General features: G+C 66.9%; 3 protein-coding genes across 16 annotated transcripts in view; all 3 read right to left on the reverse strand.

The window, feature by feature from the left end:
- TEDC1 (tubulin epsilon and delta complex 1) overlaps window positions 1-2,003 on the reverse strand; it is a 32,850-nt gene extending 30,847 nt beyond the window's left edge. Inside the window, exons 1-4 of one of the 11 annotated variants that reach the window (XM_036991653.2) lie at window positions 1,226-2,002; window positions 1,051-1,129; window positions 628-830; window positions 288-407 (exon numbers count right to left, since the gene is read on the reverse strand). In XM_036991653.2, coding sequence (XP_036847548.2) covers window positions 288-407; window positions 628-830; window positions 1,051-1,129; window positions 1,226-1,564 — 741 coding nt within the window. In that variant the 5' untranslated portion in view covers window positions 1,565-2,002. Of the gene's footprint in view, window positions 1-251; window positions 408-627; window positions 831-1,050; window positions 1,130-1,225 lie in introns of those variants that run through there. The other 10 variants (XM_036991652.2, XM_073241720.1, XM_036991656.2 and 7 more) reach the window with 10 other exon arrangements.
- Window positions 2,004-4,301: 2,298 nt separating this feature from the next.
- Window positions 4,302-8,710, reverse strand: LOC108407444 (cysteine-rich protein 1). 3 transcript variants are annotated; one of them, XM_036991664.2, is made up of 5 exons: window positions 5,583-6,022; window positions 4,776-4,908; window positions 4,649-4,706; window positions 4,529-4,574; window positions 4,302-4,432 (listed from the first exon to the last, which is right to left on the reverse strand). In XM_036991664.2, exons 1-4 carry the CDS (start codon window positions 5,813-5,815, stop codon window positions 4,534-4,536), a joined length of 465 nt encoding a protein of 154 aa, XP_036847559.2. In that variant the 5' UTR covers window positions 5,816-6,022; the 3' UTR covers window positions 4,302-4,432; window positions 4,529-4,533. The 3 variants fall into 3 exon arrangements, 2 of the variants coding, with proteins under 2 accessions (XP_036847559.2, XP_017532296.2); XM_017676807.2 differs by having other exon boundaries at window positions 4,776-4,870; window positions 5,583-5,746; XR_005053983.2 differs by lacking the exons at window positions 4,302-4,432; window positions 4,529-4,574; window positions 4,649-4,706 and adding an exon at window positions 7,401-8,710 and having other exon boundaries at window positions 5,583-6,417.
- Window positions 8,711-12,263: 3,553 nt separating this feature from the next.
- On the reverse strand, window positions 12,264-18,430 carry LOC108407442 (cysteine-rich protein 2). Of its 2 annotated transcripts, none has more exons than XM_017676805.3 (8): window positions 18,260-18,430; window positions 14,070-14,164; window positions 13,928-13,985; window positions 13,475-13,615; window positions 13,332-13,400; window positions 13,163-13,257; window positions 12,938-12,995; window positions 12,264-12,860 (listed from the first exon to the last, which is right to left on the reverse strand). In XM_017676805.3, exons 1-8 carry the CDS (start codon window positions 18,291-18,293, stop codon window positions 12,793-12,795), a joined length of 618 nt encoding a protein of 205 aa, XP_017532294.1. In that variant the 5' UTR covers window positions 18,294-18,430; the 3' UTR covers window positions 12,264-12,792. The 2 variants fall into 2 exon arrangements, with proteins under 2 accessions (XP_017532294.1, XP_017532293.2); XM_017676804.3 differs by lacking the exon at window positions 18,260-18,430 and adding an exon at window positions 16,897-17,920.
- Between the last annotated feature and the right edge of the window lie 1,796 nt (window positions 18,431-20,226).

Consider the following 20,226-nt stretch of genomic DNA (forward strand, 5'->3'; position numbering starts at 1 on the left):
TCGGGTGACTTTGGCGACAAGACGGCCAACCCTGCAGGCTTCCTGCCCCACTGGCCCCGGCCCCAGCAATGCCAGCTCTGCCTGCTCTAGACCCTGTCCTGGACTACCTGAGGCCCTGGGCTCAGGCTCTGGGCACCCAGTGCAGTACCCAGCCTGTGACCCCCCAGCCAGGCCGGGAAAGTTCCACATCCCGCCTGAGGACAGACCGCAGCCTGGGCTGGGCCGGGGTGGCCGACACACGGTGGCACTACCTTGCCCAGGAGGGTACATTGCTCCTGCTGACTGACCATCAGGTTTCGCCACCGGAACTGAAGCTTTCCCATCAGCCACTGCAGGTGGCGGACATCCACTCCGCTGTCTGCTTCCACACGTGGTGCAGACCAGCCAGGGCTGGCCAGGGCCTTGCACTGTGCAAGGGACGAGGATCACTCCCTGTTCCCACAACCCCAGCAGAGACTCAGCACAAGTAGAGAAAGGAGGCCCCTGGGGTGAGAGCTCAGGGGTCCCGGTGTCAGGGAGAGTGGGAGCCCATTCTGCCCTGAAGGTGCAGGGTAGGCAGGGGCCAGGCCAGGGAGCCAGTGGAGGCCCAGGCCCCGCATCCTCCCCTGGAAGCCGCGCCTCACCCACCTCGCACACGGGCATCTCGTCGCCCAGCCGCACGCGGGTCTGGACTAGCAGCTGCTCCAGCAGGGGCCCGCGGGCCAGCAGCCAGGCCAGGGCCAGCAGCAGCTCGCGGCTGCCATGGGCGCCGTCGTCGGGGAGCTGGGCCAGCGTCCACCTCGGGTAGCCCCGGGAGCGCAGCGCCAACCTCACCGCGCGGGCTTCGGCCTCTGCGGGCAGGCAGGACTCCGCCGGCTCAGAGGCCACCCGTTGGGGTGACACCACCCAGACCCCAACAGAGCCCCCGCACGACCCCCAGCAGAGGCCCGGCTTGGAGGGACACCATGGAGAGCCAACAGGATGAGTTCAGGGCTCGTGGGGGCGGGGCCAGTGCCGTGGGTGGGCGGGGCCAGAGCCGACCGGGGCGGGCTTAAGGGGAGGCGGGCTTACCCGGGGCCAGGGGAGTCCTGGCGCCGTCAACCGGCAACGGCGAGAGCACACGCAAGAGTAGCCGCCAGAGCGCGGGAGCCTGCGGGGATCCCAGACTGGCGGTCAGTGGGACCGGCCACTTCCCTGAGTCCTCCTGAGGCCCACCGAGCCCGGCTGCCGACCCTGCTGGCCTCACCGCCTCCGGACGGTCGAACTTGGCGCGGCGGAAGGTCTCGGGGCTGGGCCCAGCGGGCAGGGTCCGACTCAGCGCGGCGATGGCCTCGGGCAGGGCCCCGGCCGCGTCCTCCGGGTCACCCCGGCGCCGCCGCCGCCGCCCCATGCTGCCGGCGCAGGCCTCCGTTGGAACGCGCGCCGCCGCTGCCGCCCAGTCCCCGCGCCCAATCACCCCGCCGGTGTCTCCTTTGCTGCGCCTGCGCCCAATCGTCGCGCGGGCCGGGACACGCCCCCGGCCTCGGCCCAATGAGCGGGGCCCCCAGTGTTTGAGTGCAATCTCTTCTGCCCGGTGCGGAGGCATTTCCCGTGCGGCAGAGAGCAATCAACGTTGAAAGCTGCGCAGTGCCCGCCCTCCACAGCCAATCGCAGTGGTACCAGACACGCGCTTTGTCCATACCCCACCAATCAGTGCCTCACCCACCGCCCCACTGGCAGGCTAGCAACCGAAGGCAGGTCCACGGCCACGCTCGAGGCGCCCCCTGCAGCCGGGAGGGCAGCGTAACCCGGCGCCGCCGACCCGAGGGGGCGACCCTTGGCCTGCGCCCAGCCCTCTCCGGCTCGGCCACCAGGGGGCGCCCCGACCCGCAGCAACCACCAGGCCTGACCCGCCCTGACAGCTCAGCCCACAGGACGTGGGCAGAGGACTCTCCCTGCTGAACCTGCATCTGCAGACCCCCCAGACGGACTCCCGTCCAGCTTCTGCCCGGCCAGCTCCCACACCAGCTTCCCTCTGCCCCTTCCCCGTCCGCCCTCCCCCTTTACCGCCCCCCCCGCCCCGCTTGTCCTCTGTCCCCCACTAGGCCTGTCCTCAGTCCTCCCCCACCCCCTTGCCCCGTCCATCCTCCGCCTCCTCACCCCCGCCCGTCCTTCCTCCCCACGTCGTCCGCCGCCCTTCCAGTGCCGGGCCGGCCTCCCCCGCCCCCCTCGGTGCTGAACCTTCAGCCTCTCCTTCCTGCCACTTTGGAAAGCAGTTTGGCGTCTTTTCAGAGTTAGCAGTTTACCAAACGACCCAAGACAGCACCACAGATCTACCAGCATTCGTGTTCACACTGATGGAAGTTCATAGCGGCCTTGTTCATGACAGCCCCAAACAAACCCCCAGGCCACCCGCTGTGCGGTCAGCGGGCGGCGGGTCACGGGTCAGCACCCACACCAGCCCGCGCCCCCCCCACCCCGTCCGGCACAGCTCGCGGGAAGCTCAGGAACGGAAGAGGCGGGACGAGACACTACAGGGGGCCGAATGGCCAGAAAAGGAAAGGTGTAGACAGGGGGCAGGAGGCAGGTGAGCGGCGGTCCGGAGGGAGACGGAGCGCAGCGTGACAGCCGCCAGGCCAAGGCAGTTTTGTGGGTGATGGAAATGGTGCGGACTGTGCACTCGCACTTCCTGTGCTGGTATCACTAAATGCGTGGACTTAAGAGTATATAAACCACACCCGTTAAAGCTGAGAGAAAACGGGAGGAAGAGGAGACAGGCCGAGCTCTGGCCCACCCTGCAGCCCAGTGCAGGCCCCCGCAGGCCACAGGAAGTACCGTGGGGCCCAGCCCTCTTCCCCAAACTCCTCCCCTTGGCCCAGCTCCCTCACAGGCACAGTCAGCTCCTCCCCTCCAGCCAACCCCCTTCTCCTGACTGGGTGCCACAGGGCACCCCCACCCCGAATCAGCTGGTTCTCCTGTCCATCCCAGGCAGTGGGCCACACACACCCCTCACCTCGGGGCACCCTCCACCCCACCAGCATGGGCACTGCTGCCGGCTACCCCCATGCCCCTGCCTCCAGTCCCCTGCAGGGTCCACCTTCCGCTCCAGCTGGGCCCAGCACAGGTCTCCAGTCTGACCCTGTCTGCACAGCCGAGGCCTCTCCGGCCACCCTGCCAAAGCCCAGCACAGTGCCCTGCGGACTTCAGAATAAAGGCCTCACCCTTTACCTGCCCACCAAGGTTCACCTGTCGGACATCCCCCAAGGGCTTTCCTCCAAAGCTGTCTGGCTCAACCACTTTCCCCAGCTGCCTGGGTGGAGCCACGGGGCGGGCAGTGTGCAGAGCCTCCCCCAAAAGCTCAGGGCCATTTTCCTTTGCACCTGCCCCCCACTGACTCACTGTGGCCACAAGGTGTTGCTGAGTCTCAAAGCCCCCAGTCCCCTTACCCACAAAGGACATCTCTAAGCCAGCCACCATCCCACCACGGTCCACTGAGAACCCGGCTCCCCCTCAACACCTGCCCCCATCACCAGGTGCACTCCAACTCCTGCCTCAGAATACTCCCACCTACACGCTGCCAACTCAGGCCTACAGGGCCCCCAGCAAAGCTCTGGGCTGGGCTGTCCTTGGAAGGGGGCCATTTGCCAAGGACAAAGTGTAAGTGGCCAGTGGGGGGAATGTGGCCAGCTCTAAAGGTGGCCCAGTCTGCAGCTGCTGCCTGACTTAACCGGCAGATTTCCAGAAAGCCCCCAACTGTCACTGCCCAGTCAGTCCTCAAACTCCTCTTTGGCAGCTGGCCACCAGGCAGTCCCTCGGCAACAGAGTGGGGCCACATGAGGGCGGTGGCGTCTGGGCGGACACCTTGCAGGAACACACGGGTCCAGTCTGGTCTGGTGGGGTGGAGGTGGGGAATGGGGACAAGGGTGCAGCAGCACGAAGTGGGGAGGGCAAAAGAGGACCCCTCCAAACTCCCCCACAGCTTCTCAAAAAACAGGAACCAGCGTGAACTCAGCTGACACCCTGTGGCCCACCCGCCCTGCGGCTCCAGGCATCTTGTTCCCGCTGACCCACAGGCCCTCCCCTTGCCTCATCCCTTAACTGTCACGAGGAGGACTTGGGCTTCTGGGAGCTGGAGAGCTGAGCCTCCCTGGGCCTGGGGCTGGGCGAGGGGCCGTCCCTAGCGTCCAGGCTGCTTGCCCTGCGGGGGGGAGGGCAGCCCATGGCCATGGGCGTTAAGGCCCGCTGTGACAGGAAAGGTGAACGCCCTGGCAGGCCAGGTGTCAGAGCCTACAGGTTCAGCTCCCCTGCCCTGCTCCCCAGCAACACATGTGCACACAGGCAGATCTTCCCAGTGTTGGGGTTTATTGAGGGCGTGGGGGTCTACAGGAGAGCCCCAGCTGCCTGGGGGTAAGGCCTGGCATCAGCCTGGAGGAATTGTTCTTGGTCGGGCAGCCAGAGATGGAACCTCCACCATCTGTGGAGAGAGAGGGACCAGGTCAGACGTGAGAGCCCGTCCAGGGTGAGGGGACTCACCCTGAGGTCCAGATGGGCTGGGCGGGAAAGGGTGTACCTGGTTCACTTGAAGGTGTGACTCTCAGCTCCACCCCGCCCAAAGCCTGCAGAGACAAGAGGGGGCTGTTGGGGGGCAGGGCGGCCCGGCACGGGGGTCTCCGGGCGTGGGGGGACCTACCTTTGGGCCCGAACGTGGCCGAGTAGCAGGGGTGGTTGCAGTAGGGCTTGCCTTCATGCTGCAGAGAGAAGCCGTGAGGGGCTGTCAGCCCTGCACCCTGCCTGGCCACCCCCCAGGCCCTACCTACCTCAGAGTGGCCCCCTGAGGTCAACGTCTTTCCACACTTCTCACACTTCAGGCAGGGCCGATGCCAGTCCTTCCCCAGGGAGGTCACCCGCTCAGCTACACAGGCACAGAGAAGCCCCCTGTGGGACACTGCTCTGGGGACACAGGACACACCCCGCTTCCAGCCAGCTCTGCCCAAGGCCTGGCCCCACAGGCGGGGCGGCCCACCTCGGGTCTTAGCCGGCCCTCGAGTGGGCCCCACGGGTGCTCCATGGGTAGTTAGGGGCACCTCCACGTCCCCTCGCCCATCCAGCCAGGCACCAGTGCTGGGTGGGGCTGGAGGCGGCGGCCGCGGTACTCGCGGACCAGTGGGTGGGGCACCGGTCAGGAGGGCGTGGGCCCTGCTGCCGGGGCAGGGGCGCCCTTCTGGGCGGAGGCAGGAGACTTACCACTTCCTCCCGCCCCTCCCCTGCGTGGGCCCCGGGCGCGGGGCAGGGAAGCGGCGTCCTGGGATAGCGCCCCGGGCGCCAGTTTCCGCGTCCGTTTTCACTTAGCGCTGGGAGGGGCAGCCGGAGCCCAGCGTTGCTACCCAGCGGGGTCCCCGCCCAGGGCGCGCCCGAGGGGAGGCGGGAGAGATGGGGAGACCCAGCGTGGGGGAGGCCAAGCGGGGCCGAGGGAGAGGAACAGCCGGGCACAGCCACCGCGGCAGCCGGGACAAGGCCAGCCGACGCCGGAGCGGGACTGTGTCCGCTGCCGGGCCCGGGCCGCGCTTCCCCGTGGGGCGGCCCCGGCACCGCGCTCAGGCCCGGGGCGGCGGGGACGCGCTCACCGAAGTACACCTCCTTGTCGCACTTGGGGCACTTGGTCATGGCGGCGCCGGGTCCTTGCAGAGAGCCGCGCGGAAGCAGACGTGAGCGAGGACTGGGTCGCTCCCACCGAGGGCGCGCCTTTCAGGGACCCCGGGTCCCCGCCCCTTTGAGGCCCGCCCCTCGCGCCCCGCCCCGAGTCTGGGACTTGGACCCCGGGACATCGGTTCCAGGCCAAACGGCCGAGGAAGGTCATCTGACCCGCCCCGCCTCCGAGCAGGGCCGGCTACAGCCGACGGCCCAGCGGGGCCCGAGGGGCGCAGGGATCCGTGGGGACACACCGAAGGGGTGGGGCTCCCCACGAGCGGGAAGGCGCACCCGGCCCAGCCCGCCGGCACCTGCGGGGCGCCCAAATATGCACGAGCCGGGGAGGGGCCCGGTCCCTTCCAAAGCGTGAATGGCTGCACAGCGGCGCGCCGGGAAGCCCCCCACCCACTGTGACCCGGCCCTCCCCCGGGGAGACGGCGCTCTCAGGTGCGGCGCCCGCCGGGAGCTCCCTCCCCTCCGGCCCTCGCGGCACGCGGCGCTCCGCCCCGGCCCAGCAGCCCGCCCTCCTTGGGAGCCCCCGACTCGGCTCCGAGGGAGGCTCAAGGACCGCAGAGGGACGGCCCCGAGGAATTCGAAGGCGAGGACCCGGAGAGGGGGCGTCCCCCGTGGGTCGGCTGGGGGGCGCGGGCTCCGCGGGAAAGGCGGGGTGACCACGCCCGGGCGGCGAGCGCTGCTTATCTCCGTGCGAAACTCCGAGCGCGGGGAGCGGTCGAGGCCGCAGCCCAGGGAGGGCGGGCCTGCCTCCGGGGCCTGGCGGAGACATCCGACCCAGCGCTTCCAGGGGCTGGCGCTCGCCGGTTGCGGGGTTCCGGCCAACCTCTGCCGCCCCCCACCCCGCCTCAGCCTTGGTGGAGTTCCAGCCTCCTGGGGAATCCGTGTCCTAGAGGGCACCTCCTGGCCTGTCTCTCCTCCCCGGTGGTCACCGTCACCCAGGCCACCTCCCTTTCTGATGGCAGAGGGGCTCTGCCCTCTCCCTGTGGCCTCTTCGCCATCCTGCAGGTGCTGGCCCCCACCAAGAAACCACACCCAGCCTCTGGGCGCCTCTCTCCATCCCAGCTCCAGCTCATGGGCCCCTCCTGTGCGCCGTCGGCCCTGCCTCCGTGCAGTGACCTCCTCCCCCCTCCACACACCCAACTTGAAAAACAAAACGTCATGTCTGCGCCTCTCCAGGCCCCGTCCCCACAGAGGGTGCTGGAGACCCTCCTCCGACAGACTCGGCCTTGACAGCACCCAGGGAGTGACATGATCTCCTCCACCCGGAGCCCAGCTGCCTGCTCAGGCCCCTTGGCCTGGCACTAGGAGAGGGAAGAGAAGTCATGGGTCTCATCCCAGCCCTCCACCCCACCTGCCCTTGGTCCGTCCCTCGTGAGGCCCAGGGTTCCAGGGCAGTGGTGGTCCCCTGTGAGTCTCCTGTGGGAGGGTGGCACATGAGACCCACTACCCCACAACCTGCTTCCTGAGCCTCCCTCCCTGGACCCCTCCCCACTAGGACACAGTTCTGACCCTCACTGGAGCTCTGCCAGGATCATACGCTACCCTGGGACCCCTAGGTGGCAGGTGCTCACCGCCCTTGGTAAGCAGTGTGCGCGCACTGCTGCAATCCCCCAGTCTCCCAGCCGCTGCCCCTGGCCGGACCTGGCCCTGACTCCTCAACACGCATTGTCATGTCTCAGCCCACTGCCCTCTCTGCCCCTCTGGAGGTAAGGCCCCCTGCCCAGTCCCCCCATACACACCTGTTCATTGGTGTCTCCCTGGGGCCCCTGGGCTACCGCTGGAGCAGTAGGGTGGGTCCTGACTTCTCTCGTCTCCTGGCAACAAGATCGGCAAGAGGCCGGGATGAGAGAGCAGGAGGGGGGCAGGGAGACGGTGGCCACGGAGGCCCCGCACAACTCGGAGCAAAAATATAGACTGGCGGTGCGGCAGGGTGCCCCTGGTGACGGAAAGGGGCAGGGCAGGACCCAGGACGGCCTGGGAGACAGCGGGGTCACAAAGGGCCCTCGGGCTCCGGGCACACACTCGCAATTCCAAAGCCGGCTGCCCACAGGTGTGCTGGCTGGAGGCCTGGGGGCGCCAGGGTGAGGCTGCCTCTGTCTCCAACGGGAAGATGCATGGGAGGCTGACAGCCAGCCACCAGCACCTGGCTGTGCACGTGGGGGTGTGCGTGGGGGTGCCTCCTGGAGCCTGTGGGCATGGCTATGACGGGGGTGCCTTAGGGCACACCTATGTGTGAGTGCGTCCATCCGGGTGTCTCTGGGGTACGTAGGCAGGAGGCCATTTCGGACACTTGCCTCCTCATGTTTCTGTCCCGCCCACCCAGACTCTGGGCAGACTTGTCTTCTCTGCTATCAGCCTGCCCCATGGCAAGGGCGGCCCCTCCCCCACACAAGGACTCCAAACTGCTCTGCCCCTTGGGGGGAGCTTCCCCTCGAAAACCAGGGTGAGGTGCCCTTTCCTAGCCTTCTCTGCTGTTACTGCCACTGCCATGGCCACAGGGTGGGGCTGGGGGCTGCCAAGGGAGGGAATGGGCCTTGCCCTCTGGTTGGTACTAGCACAGTTTTTTCAGACACACACACACTCCCTCCCTCCCTCTCTGGAACCCTCCCAAAGCTCCCTCAGCCACAACCGGCAGGCCCCTCCAACTCCACCAGCTCTCCACTGTCCTGCCAGCCTGTTAGGGTGGGGACCGCTCATCCGCTGCAGTCGTCCAGTTCCCAGGGGTTGTAGTGGGTGCACAGCTCCTGTCTCCCCCCAGATTCTATGTCCAGGCACACCCCCATCTGAAGCTTGGAGGGGTGCCATCCTGACAGCCTCCCTGGAGACCTGGGTTCACCAGGTGCGATGCCGCTTGCTCCTATCAGCTCATCTGGCCAGGGTGTGCTTGTGGGGGAGGGGCACTGACTGGCCCAGGGGTTCAATCTGGCTCAGGACCGCCAGGCCAATTTAAGCCCCAAATCTACCCTGCCCAGACCCCCATCCCTTGCCCAACTCTTTCGAGGTTCTGTTGGTATCTGTTACACGACAAATGGAGGACACAGTGAACCCCTCAAACCCCCTGAGGTACAGGCCCTGACCTTGCCCTCCCCTGCTGTCACACCACGGTCCTACTGCACCAGCCAGCAGGCACAGGGGTCAGGGGCCACGTCTGGAGTGTGAGGGACAGAGTGGCCAGCACAGGGACACAGCCACCCAGCTGCTTGCTCCAGGCTGCTTCTGTGCGCAGAACATCCAGCCCTACACCAGGAAAGCATGAAGGTTCCCCAGGGCACCGAGAGCTGGGGGAGGCCACTGCAGGCTCCTGGGTGCCCTGGCAGAAGTCAGCTCAACCTGCTCACCTGCCACACCCTTGCCTGCTCCTGTTCCGCCAGGCTCAGCAGGGGACCCCAGTGGAAACCGGGAAGTACCCTGCCCTTCACAGTGATTCCAGATGCGGCCATGGCAGGACAGGGCAGCAGTGACCTCCAAGGAACCACTGCAGGGCTGGCCGCCGGCCCCCACCCCCGGGGAGCTCCGCCCGTCCAGCGGGAGAGCCACCCCAACGCGCCTGCCCCCACTCCCCTGCACAGACTGTGGCGACTGCCTCTGCCCTCTCCCTGCCAGTCTGGAAGCCCCCACCCCAAGCCCCCTCCTCAGCGTGGATGGGTTAAGGAGTGGGGATGAGCCAAGGGTGTGAACGGTGCAAGGATGTCCCCCCTAGGGTTTCAGGCCAGTCTGGTTCCTGCATCCAGGTGCCCTGTGTGGCCCACACACACTTCGGGACAAGTACTGGTCCTGGTCCAGGGCCTGCTGCCTCCCCAGGGCCCACCCCTCCCTGCCCCTCTCCCAGGCCCCGCTGAGTCACTGACACTCAGCCGTTCCCAGGGCCTATTTTCAGCAGCTTGTCTCTCGGGACCCTGTCTGCCCCAAGGTCCTGCCCTAGGGTGGGCCTGCAGGGCCAAACTGCATTCCCAGAAGGACCCCCCTGCTGCCACCCTGGAACTCGCCCAGCCCAGGTAGGCAGGAGGCCCTTCCCCTCTCTGGGAAGCGGGAGTGGCTGCAGAGAGATGGGGTGGAGGGGCTGGGGTGCATACACTGAGCTTCCTCAGCCAGCCCGCCTGGGGTCCCTGGCCTGGCCAGATGGTGCCCCTGCCCACTCCTCCCCCACCATGCTGCGCCTCATTCATTCCAGGAATCTCTATGTCCTGAAGCCAAAACCCATACAGAACTGCCTCAAATTCCAGACCGGCCAGTCCAGCAGCTGGGCCTGTTCATGGGCTGTACACCCACCACCCCCTGTAGCCAGCCAGGCCCTGGGAAAATGTGCTGCCCACACCTGGCCACTCTGTTCGGCCCCAGTCCTTGCCTGGCCCAGCCCTCAGCAGCCCAGAGCCAGGGTCATTGGCACAGGAAGGGGTGGGGGGGATGGGCTCAGCCAGTGGTCAGTGAGCCAGGCGTTTAGACCCAAGGGCAGGAGTTGTGCCCCTCCAGTCCTAAAGAAGTTCAGGGAGGTTAGTCTGAGCCGAGATGGGTCCATGGGGAGCCTCCATGATGGGAAGGGATGCCCAGGACTGATCCCGGGAGTCACGGGCCCAGGGGAAGCTGGACAGACCCCAAGGGAGAGGTGGGGTGGGGTCTGTCTAGGGCATGGGCAGGAGGAGCTGGGCCTCAGGCAAGTGGGGCAGGGGACGCTGCAGGCAGAGCAGGCCCCGTGGTGGTGCCTGGCTGAGGGCACCAGGACAGAGGTGGGGGCGGCAGGAGTTGAGGGAAGCTTGGAGAGACCTGGCCAGTTAAACTGGACCTATGGAAGGTGTGGTGTGGTTAGAGAGGATGGAGAAGGAAGCCGGGGGGCCGTGCACAGCCCTGGGGTTCTGGACGGGGTGCTAGGTGATCAGCAGGCATTTCAGGGCCGCCTCAGTGGCAGGGTGTGGGCGGCGGGGTGGATGGGGTGGAGGCCGGGCAGAGGGAGGTGGAAAAGGCAGGATACAGAAGTCATGCCCTCCGCCCCTGCATCTTGAGGGGGATGCCGGGGAAGCACCTGGCTGTGGGGAAAGGCTTCCCGGAGCTGGTGCAGCCCATGGGGCCCGGGCAGCGCCCAGCGAGCGCGGGACCGGCAGTAGGGGCCCCGCCCCGGTTTCTATGACAACTCTTGGAAACAAACACGGTGGCGAGTCATCCTCAGCCCTCAGGAAAGGCAGTGCACCCTTCCTGGCCAGCCCGGGGGGTGGGGGGCACTGCGCCTCAGGCAGGGCCAGGGCCAACTTGCCCTGAAAGTTACCTTACACCCCTCACCCCCATGCCATCCAGGGGCCTTTGCCCACAAACAGGTCCAGTTCCCCCGGGTTTGGGGAAGGGCGCGCTGCCTTCCCCACCCTACAACCCACCCCCCCACCCCGTGTCCTCCACATAGTTTCCACTGAAGACTTCCGAGGGAGGGGCCCTGCTGCGCCTTCAGCGGCTCCTCTTTGCCCAGAGCGCAGGAATTTCCCGTCTGACACCCAGAGAGGGCGGGTGTGGGGGCGCTCAGGGAAGTCTTGAGTATCCCCAAACAGCTCCCAAACCAGGGATCCCTGCCCAGCAGGAGGTGGGCACCTGGTCTGTGCACTTGCTGGGTGGCGTTTACCTGCCCCCACCGCTCTGCCTGGGGTGCGGGACAGGCAACCCTGGGATCCCCAGTACCCTGTTCCCCTGCCCCCGGCCAGCGCCCTCAACGTTCTGGCTGCATTTCTGGCACCGGCCAGGTGGGAGGAGATGCTGCCGCCCACTTTGTGCGCCTGGCTCGGACTGGCCAGGAGGGAACCTGGCACTGCCCGACACCCGAGCCTGTGATCCACCCCGGGGACATGGATGGCAGCCGGCGGGATAATGGGCCAGTGGGCTGCAGGGCCTACATGAGGGCTGGGGCATGGGGAGCTGGCCCTGGGGTGCAGGGCATAGGAGCCCACGGTGACCACACCTGGAGCCCGAGGCGGCGGTGTTGTGTGTGGGGAGGTGCCCAGGGCAGGCAGTGGCTTTCTGCCAGAAGTGGAAGGGGAGGTGTGCCCCCTGGTGGCTTCTTGGGAGCAGTTGGTAAAGGTGAGCAGCCAGGAGGCGCCCCTGGGGCTGCTGGCTGGGAGGAGCACCTGGGCAGGGAACTCAAGCCCCCAGGACCGGATCTGAGGCTGCCCTCCTGCCGTCCATGCGCTCCAGCAATGCGGAGGCAGGCCTGTCAGCCTGCCCACCACCACCTCACGCCCCATTCTAAACCCTGTCCGTCTAGGCTGTCCTGGGCTGAACGCCCGCCCACCTGTCCCTGCAGAGGACCCTGGGGACCTGTCCTCTTCCTCCACATGCCATGTTCTCTGCTCTCTTTTCCAAGGCTGACCTCTCTTCACTTCTGGGTCTCTGATGGACCCAATCATCTCCTGGCTCGAATGCCCACTGTTGGCATTTCTGGGAACCAGGACTCCTGAAAGATGCCTCCCATCCCCACCTCCACCTCATCGGACCCCTCAGCCACCCACCCCACCTCAGCATTGGAGGCCCTCCAGCCTCCACCTACTCTGAGGCCAGGGTGCTGGGACAAAGGCTTTCTGTCCCACATTCATGCCCATCCCACAAGCAGACACAGTGCTGGGTCCTGCAACTCTGAAACCTTTTACTGACGGCAAAACTCCCAGCAGTTGAGCATGAACCACGTGAGGAGGTCAGGAAGGCTGTGCAAGGCAGTGTGGGAGGCTGGCAGTGCCTCTGGAACACCGAGGGTGTGTGTGTATTGTGGGATGTGTGTGGGGGGCACTGTGCCATCACCAGCAGGGGAGCATAAACAACCCTGTGGGGTATGCACAGGGCAGCAGGAGAGGGAGTGGGGTGGCCCCCAGAGAGACCCAGCCAGGGTCACGCAGACACAGGGACATGTGGGGCCACAAGACCTACAGACATGGAGCCTCAAGGACACAGAAGAGGGTCATGGGCAGCAGAGATGCAAACAGGTGGCTGGGTGGGCCTGTCTGGGGTTGGCCCAGGGCAGTTTCCCCCTGCCCCAGCACTCAGGACATGCTGGAGTGGCACCGGGCAGCTGGTCACCTCACCAGAGAGCCAAACAGCGGGCCCTGGGGCAGGGGTGGCAGGGGGCAGATGGCCCATGTGCTCCGGTGGGGTCTGGCTGGGGGCCTAGGGCTGAACTTTGCCCTCAGGGTCCGTATCATAGATGTAGCTGCCCACGGCTCCCGTGTTCACTCCTGCAGAAAGAGCTGGAAGAGTAATGGGGAGGGGCAGGGCAAGCACCCATACCCGGGAGCCTCCCGGCCACACTCACCCTTGGGTCCGAAGAGGATTCCGTAGCAGGGCTTGTGGCAGTACGGCTGGCCGGCATGCTGGTGCAGCGTGGGGGTGAGGCGGGGCAGACTCTTGTCTGTCCCACCCCCCGCAGCCTACTGCTTGTGAGGGCCCCCCCCACTCCCCGGGGCCTCAGCCTCCCAAAGCCAAGACCAGATCCACTACTGGGGGAGGGGCAGCCCCCACCAGCCCGCGGGACCCTCACCTCCGCGTGTCCGCCCGGAGTCAGCGTCTTCCCGCAGCGCTCACAGCGCAGGCATGGCCGGTGCCAGTCCTTGCCCAGAGACGTCACCTTCTCGGCTGGGCAGGGGAGGAGAAGGTGAGGCCCGGGCCCTCCAGGGCAGACTCTCGGGGGCTTGAGGGGAGGCACTCACCAAAGTAGACCCTCTTGTTGCAGCGAGGACACATGTTGGGCTCCCCAGTGAAAGTGGTGACACAGGAGGCTGGGGGGAAGGAGGGGTCAGGGTGGGGTGCAGCTGTCCTGATAACCACCCCCCAGACACCAAGCCTGGCCCACCTTTGCTGGGCCCCTTTGGGGGACCACTCGCCTTCCGCTCCTCAGCCCAGGCCACGGGGACCTCGATGGGGCCAGTGACCTGAGGTCCCTCAGCAGAGGGCTTCTCATAGATGTAGGAGCCTGCACCTCCGATGTTCACACCTGCGGGGTGGCGGGCACTGTGGAGTGGTGGCCAGTGGCCAGCCCACCACCCGGCCCTCACACAGCCCTCCACAGCCCATTCTGTGGGGGCAGAATCCCCACCCAGAGGGCACTGGTGGGCTGAGGCATATTTCTGGAAGGGCATGGAGGAAGCCAGATTGCCAAGGATGGGAGAGGCCCCATGGGCAAAGGGAGAAGGGGACCAGGCCCCCTACAAGCATCCTGCTGTCCCCATGTCTATGCTCGGTCGAGGATGCACACAGGTCACCCCCAGGCCTCACAGGACACAGAAAGGGCTGGGGCCCAGCTCACCTTTGGGCCCAAACAGCGTGGCGTAGCATGGCTTGTGGCAGAACGGTTTCCCATCATGCTAGGCAGAGGGTGAGGGTGAGGGCCTGTGCCTGGCACAGCCCCAGACCTGGAGCCCTCCCTGCCTGCGTGTGGAGAGGCTCACCTCGGCATGGCCCCCAGGTGTCAGCGTCTTGCTGCAGCGCTCGCACTTGAGGCAGAACTTGTGCCAGTCCTTGCCCAGGGAGCTCACCTTCTCAGCTGGGGACAGGAGGCGTGGTCAGGGCGGGGCCATGGGTCTCCTGTGGGCATGCTGCAGCGCCCACAGTTAACAGCCTGTGATCCATGTGGTTGGGGCACCTCGCAGCCTGGGGTCATGTGCTCAAGCAGGACCCCAGCTCAAGCACCTGTGACTCTCCCCAGGGCCACACCTGCCCTCCTCACACAGGTCCCAAACCCCTCAGTCCAGCCCTAATGGAGTTGGCAGGGCGTCCCTGGCTGACGGGAGCAGCCCTGAGCCCCCAGGCCCCCTGGGGGAAGGCCATCCCCTGTCCCCCTGAAGGAGAGGATGCCAGCCTGCGTGTGGCCTCCTCACCCTCGGCCCCAAGAACCCACCCCCAAGCCTCCAGCTGCGGCTCTGGCACCCGAGGTCTCCTTCCCAGCTGCTGGCTGCTCAGAAGTGGTGGTGGGGACTCCCAGAGGGCAGAAGCCAGGCCCTCCTCAGGGGGGCATGGCAGGAAAGGACAGAGGAGAGGGCAGGAAGAAAGGCCGGAACCAAGCAGGAACTCCGAAAGGAAGGGGCCTGGCCAGAGGAGCCCCAGGGAAGGAGTCAGGCTGAGCTCCGAGAGGAGGCCAAGGAGCAGGGGCTCTTCTGGTCCCTCAGAGAGGTCACTGCCTAGGCCAGGCCTTCCCTAGGGCCTGGGGGAGCAGAGAGTGGGGCCCTGCCTGGCCGCTGCCCCCTACACACACCAAGCCATGGTGGCCGTGGGCACTGCTGGCAGCAACGAATCCTTTGGTAGCCCAGGTTTGGGGCTCCAAGTGCCAACTCCCATGGCCCTGGTGAAATCTGCTGGGCCCAGCCAGGCCAGGGCCAGTCTCTAGGACCCCTGCCCCACCCCCCTCCTCAGGGAGCTCAGGCTGAGAGCCCTCTGCCCATTCCACCCAGGGATGCTGGGGTATGGCTGGCCAACCCCGCCCTTGCCTGAGTCCCTGCCAGGGCAGCTGGTGCCGGCTGGGCCCAAGGATCCAGCCCGGCATCTTCTTCCAGCTCTCTGACTGGCCAGCAGTGGCTGAAGCAGCTGCGGTTCAGGGCTGCCAGACCCACACCGCACTGGCCGGTGCTGTGATGTGGCCACAGGGGGGCAGGGGAATGACCCTCAGACCCACTGGGCAGGTCGATGGCCCCACATCACCACCCGAGTTGAGCAGGCAGAATCGATGGGGCTCGGAATGGGGCTGGCTCCCACCCAGCTGCACCACTGCTGGGGACACAATGGCATGGCATCCTGAGGTCACTCTGGGATATACTGGCCGGGGTTCCACTCTGCTTCTACTGAGCGGTTACGGCTGCTGGAGCGCAGCCTGTTTGAGGGGTGGGCAGGACCCCAGGCCCCTGGCTCCCACCTCCACCAGTGCCCCCCAGCCAGGGCAGAAGCCGCCTGGTCTGAGCCGCCTTTGTTTTCCACTGGGGGCCAGCACCACCCCAACAGGCAGAGTTGCTTTTCTGGGCTGCCCACGGGGCTGACGGCCCAGGACCCAGCCCTGGACAGACCTAAGCTGCCCGGCTGGGGCAAATCATGGTCAGTGGGCTGGCAGGAGGACCCTGGGGCTGTCCCCCACCCCAGCCTTAAAGGACTGGCCCTCTCAGGGATGAGAACAGAGGGCTGGCGGGCTCCCGGGGAGGTGGCGGAAGCCCCTGGGCTCCCAGCCAGCCCAGAAGCACTCCAGGCCAAATCCGGTCCCTCCCCCCTGGGAACAGCAAACAATCGGGGCCTCCTCCTCCACCCCTCCGCGGCATGGCCAGGCAGCTCCACCTAGGCCAGTCCCCACTGCAGACCCTGACCCCTGTCCTCAGACCGGGCAGTAAGTCTGTCCTGTGCCGGTGCTGGTGGGAGGGTGCTCACGGGGCAGGGACTATGCCGCCTGGCAAAGTGGGGGAGGACAGGAGAGGACCTGAGTAATTGGGTAACCGGGTGCGAGCCAGGGAGTTGGGGAGCGCCAACAGGTGCTGCCTACGGTGAGGGGGGCCTATGCTGCCTACTGGGAGTGCCACCTACCGGGGGGCATCCCAGCTGAGAGCTGCTACTCTTCCTGTCATGGCAGGGGACCTGGCCACCTGGGCTCCAGTGCCCTCTCCTGATTGTGGGGACCCGCGTGTCACCCCACCCCACCTGCCCCCGAGGGAAAGTCCTGGGGGAACTGGTGGCAACGCAGCAGACATGCTGGAACATGCTGGAGGTAGAGGCCAAGGTCGCCCCCTCCTTCCGCCGTGGGCTGAGTGCAGACAGAGCCCAGATGTGGCCTGGCCTGTGTGGGCAGAGGTCGGGGTGAGAGAATCACTACTCGGGGCCACCCCAGCCCAGCCACGTGTCCACGAGGAAGGACCCAGACAGTAGGGAGCGCGCGGGAGGCGCCCAGCGCGTCCGGCCCCACCCGACCCCGCCCGCTTAGCGCCGGTGTCGGACCGCGAGGCGCTCGCGAACCCTCGGCGCTCCTCCAACCCTGCCTCACTCCCGGGGACCACGTACTCCAGGGCCCCCGGGCCCTCGCCCCACCCTCACTGGCCGCTTCGGGTTCGGGCGTGGCCACCCCTCAACCCCGTCGCGGCTCCAGTATCCGGCCGCACCCGCGTGGCAGCTAAGCGAGCTGGCCGCGGGGCCGCGCATCCTGGGGCCGGGGTCGGGCGCATGCCGAGGACTGCGGGGGCGCGCGGCTCTGAGGCAGGAGGCTGACCGCGAAGGGCAGCGGGGCGCCGGGCGGCCCCGGGCACTCACCGAAGTACACAGTCTTGTCGCACTTGGGACATTTGGAGGCCATGGTCGGTGCACCCGGTCGGTCCGCGCCCTCCGCCCGCGCCTGTCTCCGCGCCGCCGTCGCCTCGCCCGCCGCCCCGCCTTGCCCGCTGCTGTCCGCACGCCCATTGGCTCCACGGCCGGGGAGGGGCCTCGGGAGCCCGTCCCCCGGGTCCGGGAGCCGGTGGGGGGCACCGAGGGGTGGGGGCGCACCTGCCAGGGCGGCGGGGGGACGGCCGGCCCTGCCTGGCGCCCGTCTGCCCGTGCCTCGCGCGTTTCCACGGCAACGTCGGGGCCTCGGGCTGGGGCAGCGGGGGCGGGGCTCCGCGGCCTTTCGGCTCCGGGGCAGTCCGGGCCCGCGGAGCCCGGCCTGGAAGGGCGGCGCCCACGCAGACGGATGCCCCGTCCTGGCACCCCGGCTCCCGGGAGGACCCCACCCAGCACCCTGCCGCGCGCAGGACACCCACCCCGCGCGGCCCTTTGTTACTCGGTTTCTGTAGCAACGACCGCGCGGGGGAGCGAAGCTGGATCGCGAGAGAAGCTGAATAGGGGCGGCGCGCGGCCACCCGGCTAGTCCCGGTCCCTGTCGCATCCTCGTACCCCGCCCCACGCCTGCCCCAGTCAGTGATGCCGAAGGCTCAGCGGGGAAGGTCAGGGTGCCCGCCACTTCCAAAAGCAGCGTACGGGAAATTGTTGGAAGCCAGGGGATGCCCGGCATCAGGGACCCCAGGGGCGTGCGCAGGGTAGGTGTCCCGCCCAAGCTCCCAGTGGGAAAGGGGATGTAAGGATGCCAGGAGAAAAGGGGCACAGAGATGGAAGTGCCTTCTGCAGGTGCCGTGCCCCTGTGGGCTGACCCTGCCATCTATGTGCTCCCCCCTCCCAGAACCCTGCCTTGAGCGTCTTCCTCCGACCCAGCCGGCTAGCTCAGGACTCACAGCTTACCACCGCTGGCCTCCTGGCCTCCAAGCAATCCCCAGGACGGCAGAATTGCTAGGATCTGCCTGCCAGCACTCAGGACACCCCAGGGTTCCCCAGTCCCCTGCCCAAGGAGGGTCTGCCTGACCACTCCCATCGCTTCCTGCATCCACCCTGGAGTGTGCAGAACCTGGTCTTAACCACCCCCTGGGGGGACAACCCCCCCCCCCCCCACTCTCTGGCCTCCTCCTCCTGGGGCTCCTCCTCTTCTGGGTCCTCTGGGCCTCCAGCCCCAGCTGAGTGTCGAGCCTGGCAGACAGACCCCCAAACCCAGGCGGCCAGGCCCAGGCCCCATGTCTGTGAGTCTCTGTGTGGGACACCATGTCGGCAAACCCCCAGCCCCCGACTGTCCTCTGCCTGGTGCACTTACCCGGCCAGAGGACCAGGAGCCAGCAGGCCTCCATCACTTGCTCCAGACCCCTGGCACCAGGTGTGTGTGCAGAGTGCTTGAGGGAGCGCGTCGGTGTCCCATGGCCCTGCAGAGCCTCCTAGGCATTCGTGTGGCCCCACCCTGGCCCGGCTCCCCCAACGGACTCACCCTACAGCCACTGCCATTTCCGTGAGTGAGAACGAGAGCCCTGGAACTCTGCACCCCCCAAGCCTGCCTGACCAGCCTGACCAGACCCCTCCCGGTTGGCACCCTGACTCTGGCCCTGTGCCAGCTGAGGCAGGAGACAGAAGAGGAGGCCTCAGAGGTCCCCATCCTGGGCAGGGTGGCCACTGTGGGGGCTCCCTCAGGTCAGCTATTCACAGCCTGCCCCTTGCTCCGGCTGGGAGTCCTGTGTCTCTGAATAATTCATGGGCCCACTGTCCAACTTGGCACCTGTTACCATGCCCATTCCAGCTTGGGCCCCAGGTACCACCCTCTGTGACTCCACCCTGCCTCTGAAATTTGCAGGACATTGCGGAGGGCAGGGCTGACTGGGCACAGGTGCCCCAGCCCCACCTGCCCGGAGAGTGAGAGGCGGAGCGAAGGAAGGGCTCAGCATAGGTCAGGTGTCTTGGGGGCAGGGAGTGGGCAGAGCGGGCCAGACAGTTGCCCTGCCCCCAGCTGCAGTCCCTGGGCCCGGCTGCAGGCCCCCTGACCTGACAGAACTCTGACAGATCGGTACATCAATGGAGGCTGAGCAACAGCAACCACATCAGACCACAAGCTGGAGTGGGGACCAGGGGTGGGGGCCTGGCTGGGCGAAGACAGCAAGCTTCCAGAGGGGTACGCAGGGCCCCGAGGCGGCCCGGCTGGGCCAGGGGGCTGGGTGTGGAGGCAGATCCCTCCCCTGGGCCAGTGGCATGGTGTCGCAGCAGTGCTGGCAGATAGGCAGGACGGAGTCTCAGCTCTGCTGTGGGGCCCGGGACTGGGCTGTGGTGGGTGGTAGAAGGCCTGGGAAGGGTGAGGAGCTTTGGCATGGCAGGTCTCCAGGCAGGCCCCTGGGGGAGTCAACTCTTGCCTGAGGTGCTCCTGGCCCTGGGTGGGGGCTGAAGTCCTGTGCTCAGCCTACAAAAGCAGGGCAGAACTGGCTAACCCACTTTTAGGCACTGAGACCATTGCTCCCTCTGGCCCCAGCTCAGCCCCAGCTCAGCCCCAGCTCAGCCCCCCAGCAGCCCAGGCACGGTGCTGGGGTGGGGCGGGGCCCCTGACTCTCCTCAGGGCCTGCCTGCCTTTGGGACAGCGCTCAGCCAGGATGAGGGCTGCCTTCCTTGGGCCTGTTGGGGAGCGGTGGGCCAGGGTGGGAGAAAGCCCCGGGCCTGGGGAGGGAGGCAAGCAGGCACGGCTCCCGGGAAGCTGGTCTTTGTCAAGGTCACCAGCCTTGTCCCACAGCCCCCAGCTGGGACCCCACACGTCAGCCCAGGGGCAGTGGGGGCACACACGGGTGCTGCAGATTAGAATTGGTGGCTGGGGGCCCCACCACAGGCTCGTGGATGGGGGCCAACACGCCCCTTATCTGTCTCCAGCGAGCGAGCAGAAGTGGTTTCTATTTTAACAAGAGACGTCCACACCTCACAGGGCTGGGGGCACAGGCGGCACAGCTCGGGGCTGAGGGGTGAGGGAGCCCCATGGGGAAGGCCTGGCTGAGCCCTCCTCCCTAGGCTGGCAAGCTCTCACCTACCCTGAGGGCAGCAAGGGTTGGGGAGCAGGGGCCGGCCTGAGCTAGGATTTCTGAGGAGTGAGGACTCGTTGGAATCTGAGCAGACCCTCACTGTGGGGACCACACCTGCTGGGGTGGCCTGTGGCTCCCAGCAGAAATCTCAGACAGCTGGGCAGGGCTTTGCCAGGAGCAGGATGGTGGGCACATCAGACCCAGCTCTGCTGGCTGCCCTGGCGGGAGGGGAGCCATG

Source organism: Manis javanica, chromosome 8 (assembly GCF_040802235.1).
Source record: "Manis javanica isolate MJ-LG chromosome 8, MJ_LKY, whole genome shotgun sequence".
Lineage (NCBI taxonomy): Eukaryota > Metazoa > Chordata > Mammalia > Pholidota > Manidae > Manis > Manis javanica.

What these genes read in the sequence shown, in the direction of transcription:
- LOC108407444 (XM_036991664.2), bottom strand. Translation starts at nt 5,815, where the DNA reads ATGACCTTCCTCGGCCGTTTGGCCTGGAACCGATGTCCCGGGGTCCAA. An exon ending in CGACAAGGAGGTGTACTTCG is followed by an intron (nt 4,909 to 5,582) that starts GTGAGCGCGTCC and finishes CTGTGTCCCCAG; the next exon opens with AGCAGTGTCCCACAGGGGGC. An exon ending in GGCCACGTTCGGGCCCAAAG is followed by an intron (nt 4,575 to 4,648) that starts GTAGGTCCCCCC and finishes TTGTCTCTGCAG; the next exon opens with GCTTTGGGCGGGGTGGAGCT.
- LOC108407442 (XM_017676804.3), bottom strand. Translation starts at nt 17,776, where the DNA reads ATGGCAGGGTCAGCCCACAGGGGCACGGCACCTGCAGAAGGCACTTCC. An exon ending in CCCAAAGGGGCCCAGCAAAG is followed by an intron (nt 13,401 to 13,474) that starts GTGGGCCAGGCT and finishes CCTTCCCCCCAG; the next exon opens with CCTCCTGTGTCACCACTTTC. An exon ending in CAACAAGAGGGTCTACTTTG is followed by an intron (nt 13,258 to 13,331) that starts GTGAGTGCCTCC and finishes TCCCCTGCCCAG; the next exon opens with CCGAGAAGGTGACGTCTCTG.